Below are 4969 nucleotides of genomic sequence, written 5' to 3'. Positions count from 1 at the left end.
GTTACCCCAACTACCCACTTAGTGATCATTTATCAACCATACCTTATGCAATGTGTGGCTGTGATTTCAATATCGTCAAGTCAACATAGTTTGTCTTGTTGTTCCAAATTTCCAAGTAAAGTCACACGATTTGATTTATGTGATCTCAACGTCAAAAGTCAAGTCTCCCACCATCATAAGCTTTAAAAATTAAAATGCTTTTAGTATTTATTACCATAGTCTGCTGATGTGTGATGCATACTCTAACTAATACAATTTTAAAAAATGAGGTTCTGGTTTGTGCTACAACAATTGGCACTCATCATCATAATAATAGCCAGTACTACTGATGCACTTAATAATAACGAAACTGATCATGTTTCACTATTGGCTATGAAGTCCAAGATCCTGGACCCTTTTGGTGGGGGAGTTTTGAGTTCATGGAATGAGTCTTCCCATTTTTGCAATTGGGAAGGTGTGTTCTGTGGTAAAAGGCACAAGAGGGTCACTCTCATTGCTCTAAGCTCTTTGGGTCTGTCGGGCACCTTGTCTCCTCATGTAGGAAATCTCACCTTTCTTAGACGATTGTGGCTAGACAACAATACCTTTCATGGGGAAATTCCAAATGAAATAGGTGGCTTGTACAGGCTTAAAGTATTGGTGCTCCGAAGGAACAGTTTTCAGGGCAGGATTCCTGCCAGCCTCTCGCGCTGTTCTAACCTCATGCATCTAATTATTGGGTACAATAATCTGGTGGGAACCATCCCCGAAGAATTTAGCTCCTTGTCGATGCTCAAGACGATCGCTGTACATCATAACAATTTAACTGGAGGAATTCCAAAATGTCTGGGCAATATCACTTCTCTTGAAACATTATCTACTGCATCTAATCTCTTTGGTGGAACTATTCCAAATAACTTGGGGAAGTTAAAGAACCTCGTATTTCTTGGATTGGGTGGTAATCAGATCTCTGGTATGATCCCTTCATCATTGTATAACCTCTCCAACTTGAATGATTTATATTTATCATTTAATGATCTTCATGGGAGTCTTCCACCCTACTTTGGTAACATGTTCCCACATTTGGAATCGCTTCAACTCGAGTTTAACAACTTTACCGGACAACTTCCAAATTCAATAGGGAATCTCACCAAAGTCGGGAGTCTAACTTTTTCCAAAAACGAATTCAGTGGGAAACTTACAGTTGATTTCAGCAAACTAGTGAATCTTGTGAATTTTACAATTCAAGATAACAACTTTCTTGGAAAAACTTTCCTTATCAACTTTAACTTGTCCTTCAATGATTTCAACTTTAACTTGTCCTTCAATGATTTCAATGGAGAATTGCCTTTACACGGGTCTTTTGCAAACTCAACTGCAGTATCCGTGTATGGGAACGATAAGTTATGCGGCGGAATACCTTCTCTACAGCTTCCAAGATGTCCTGTCAAGAAACTGAATCGTAACTTCTTCTTTTCATCCAAACGCATTTATGCAATCGTGGGTGCTTCAATACTAGGAATACTAATCCTAATTTCAAGCTTGGGATTTTACTTGGGGAAAAGGAAAAGGGAATCCACCACTTTGGAATTGTTTCCCAAGGAGTCTTTCGTGCAAGTCTCCTACGGCGAGCTCCTCAATGCAACAGATGGGTTCTCTTCCAGCAATTTGATTGGTGCTGGCAGTTTCGGCTTCGTCTACAGAGGAGTTCTTGATCAGTTTGAAGATGTTGCCATCAAAGTATTTAACCTTCTAAACCCAGGTGCCACGAGAAGCTTCGTGGCAGAATGTAAAGCTTTAAAGAACATTAGACACCGGAACCTCGTCAAGATCGTAACATGTTGCTCAAGCATTGATTTTCAAGGTAACGAATTTAAAGCTCTAGTATACAAACTCATGATGAATGGGAATCTGGAGAAATGGTTGCATCCATCTCAAGAATTTAATAGATCTGAGTTCAATCTATTCCAGCGTTTAAGAGTTGCGATTGATGTGGCTTCTGCACTCGACTACCTTCATTATCAGTGTGAACCCACGGTTATTCATTGTGATCTGAAGCCAAGTAACATTCTTCTTGACCAACAAATGGTTGCACATGTGGGAGATTTCGGACTAGCCAGACTTTTTCATCCAGAAATGGGTATTTCCCATCACAGTAGTTCAATGGGACTGATGGGCACAATTGGATATGCAGCACCAGGTATGTTAATCGATAGCTAAACAAATCCTATTTTGTTTTTTGTTTTTTTGTTGTTCTAATTTATTTCATAATCTTCGTTAGAGTACGGTCTTGGAAGTGAAATGTCGATATCAGGTGATGTTTACAGTTATGGAATATTGTTGTTAGAGATGTTAACGGGAAAGAGACCTACTGATTTGATGTTTGTGGATGGTCTTAACCTTCGTAACTTTGCTGGTAAAGTATTAAAAGGAAATGCGGTTGAAATTGTAATGGATCCGGTAATTTTAAAAAGTGACATTGTTATTGGTCAGAGGGACAATTGTCTAATCGCAATGGTGAAGATTGGTTTGGCTTGCTCGAAAGAGCTACCCCAGAATAGAATGAGCATGACCGATGTTAGTAGGGAGCTACAACTAATCAAGGATGTCATGTTCAAGTAAAAAAAATGGTTCACTTTCAACTTTAATTTTGTTTAGGTGTTTTTTCTACTAAAAATCACAATAGCAAGTGCACTCACAATCAGCAAGGCCAATGCCTGCCCACAAAAGTCGGCCCTTTTATAGATTGAACGGTTCCTTCCTTAAAATCTGTAATAATAAATCATATGTTTTGATAAAATTACAAGTATGTACGATGATATTCCCATGATTTAAAAAGACCTAGCTTTTCATACCATAGTGAAATATTTCATTAGAGTCTGATTCCGATGATTTAGAGAGGTTAAATATATAACTCCTAACAAGCACAACTGCACTCACAATTTTTAACCATAGCACAAATATTTCATGTTAATGGTGGAAGAGAAAGATTTCATACGATTGGTCGAGTCGAGTCGAGAAGCAGAGTATTTGAGCTTCCTGATCCAAGATAAGGAATAGCGGCTAATTCTTTTATCAAACCTGTCAAAACAAAACTGCCTGGATAATTATTAGTTTTAGATCATTCATTGGCTTAAACTAGTAAGACTTCAAATGTTCAGCTTCCTTTGTATGGCAATATGGCAATTCAAGTTGGGGACAGTGCTTCATTGATCTAAATAATGCTGTTGAAGTTGGCAAATTCATTTGATCAATAAATTTTAATTTGGTCAAGAAAATAGGATTTTGGAAAACATTCCTAAGCTGTTTGATCACAAACCATTATTATTATTTTGATTTGTAAACCTGAGTTCCTTCATTTTTTTTTTATAAACTTGTAAGAAATTGTCCAACATTTTATTAAAAGTTAATTTTTGAATTCCTAAGTTATCTAATTAAAATACAGTAAATAAATAAAATAATATTGTATTTTTTAAAAATAAAAGTAGGTCAGTTATAAATTCATTAAATTAAAATAGATCTTACCCTTACATTTGACCTTTCCCGTCACCGACTCACCGCAAATTCACACACGCATTTACGTACGTAGGAACTCAAATTTTGACCAAAAATTCACACACGCATTTACGTAGAGACTCACATATGTCATCATATCAAGTATGCATCCTCTCAAATATGAAATATGAGCACTTTAACCTTAGACCACTTTGTGATGGTTGAATTTAATTTAAAATTTTATGTATGTATAAATATTTAATCATTATTAATTAATAATAGATCAAATATATAATAAATAAAAGAAAATTTAATTTATTATATAAATAATAAATATTGAGTGAAGGTTTAAAAATAATTTTCTAATAAATTATTTAAAAATTTGAATTAATGATTAAAATAAATATATTTTTAAAATCTAATATATAATTATATTAAATTAATCATTAATTTGTAAAATTAAATTTAATCCAAATTTAATATTTATTTATAATTTTAAATTAACAGAGGATATAAACTTTAAAAATGCATTATTAAAATATATTGCACCTATATATTATCTAAATTATCTTATAATAAACCATTATTAGCCATAATCATTCTTAATTCCCGCCATATTTAAGCATTCGACTATGGATTTTGGCTTTTGCTCACCCTACATGGAAGAATTTTGCGGTCTTCAAGGGTGCATTCTTAAACATCCAATTATAACTTTTGGCATAATCTTATGCCTAAAATCATCTCCGTTGACGAATGTTTTACTCAAGCTGATATTCCCAACATTCTATTACACTTTTCAACATGAACCTATGCTCTGAATCACCCTGTGTAGACGAACCTTTAGGCTTTCTCGCCAATGTTTGATTTACTCAACCCTTCATGGATAAACCCTTAGTCTCACCAATGTTTGCGTCACTTAAGCCGACATTCTCGCTTTCTCTTTTATCTACCAATGTTCACGCACCCACATATAATAACTACTTTTAGAGGTGTTAGAGTTTGTGGCCCGAATTCTTGTTGGGTCAGCGGGCTTTGCCCGCACTATATGGACCTGTAGTCTTAATGGGTTTGCCCCTTTTAATTTACATCATATTCTAGGGTTAAACAATATATAGAGATTGCGGCCGTCTTTTCTCTTTCGAACAGTTTTACGTTGTCCACCAAAAATCTGTACAATCTTCGTTATAGTGAAATCTTCTCTTCTGCCCGTGGTTTTTCACCCGTAAAGGGTTTTCCACGTAATCTTGGTGTTCGTTCTTCTTTATCGCTTTTATCCTCGTTTATTGTGGTTTGGATTCTAACAAATTGGTATCAGAGCCAAATTTGTTTGTTTTATTTTTTGGTCATGACCACGATGAAATACGACATTCCGCTGCTGGATCGTAACACCAGATTTGCGTTATGGCAAGTGAAGATGCGAGCTATTTTGGCACAGATGGATCTGGAAGATGCGCTATATGGCGCTGACAAGATGCCGTCTTCGTGGACTGATGAA

At 35.5% G+C, this 4969-nt stretch overlaps 1 protein-coding gene across 1 annotated transcript; it reads left to right on the top strand.

The window, feature by feature from the left end:
• The first annotated feature begins 264 nt into the window (after positions 1-264).
• LOC124917217 (putative receptor-like protein kinase At3g47110) lies at positions 265-2621 on the top strand. The gene is made up of 2 exons (XM_047457690.1): positions 265-2179; positions 2261-2621. Exons 1-2 carry the CDS (start codon positions 265-267, stop codon positions 2599-2601), a joined length of 2256 nt encoding a protein of 751 aa, XP_047313646.1. The 3' UTR covers positions 2602-2621.
• The last annotated feature ends 2348 nt before the right edge of the window (positions 2622-4969 follow it).

The sequence above is a fragment of the Impatiens glandulifera genome, unplaced genomic scaffold (genome assembly GCF_907164915.1).
Source record: "Impatiens glandulifera unplaced genomic scaffold, dImpGla2.1, whole genome shotgun sequence".
In the NCBI taxonomy this organism is placed as follows: Eukaryota; Viridiplantae; Streptophyta; class Magnoliopsida; order Ericales; family Balsaminaceae; genus Impatiens; species Impatiens glandulifera.
Note: the sequence above shows the minus strand (reverse complement) of the source record. Positions and strands in the feature narration are given on the sequence as shown.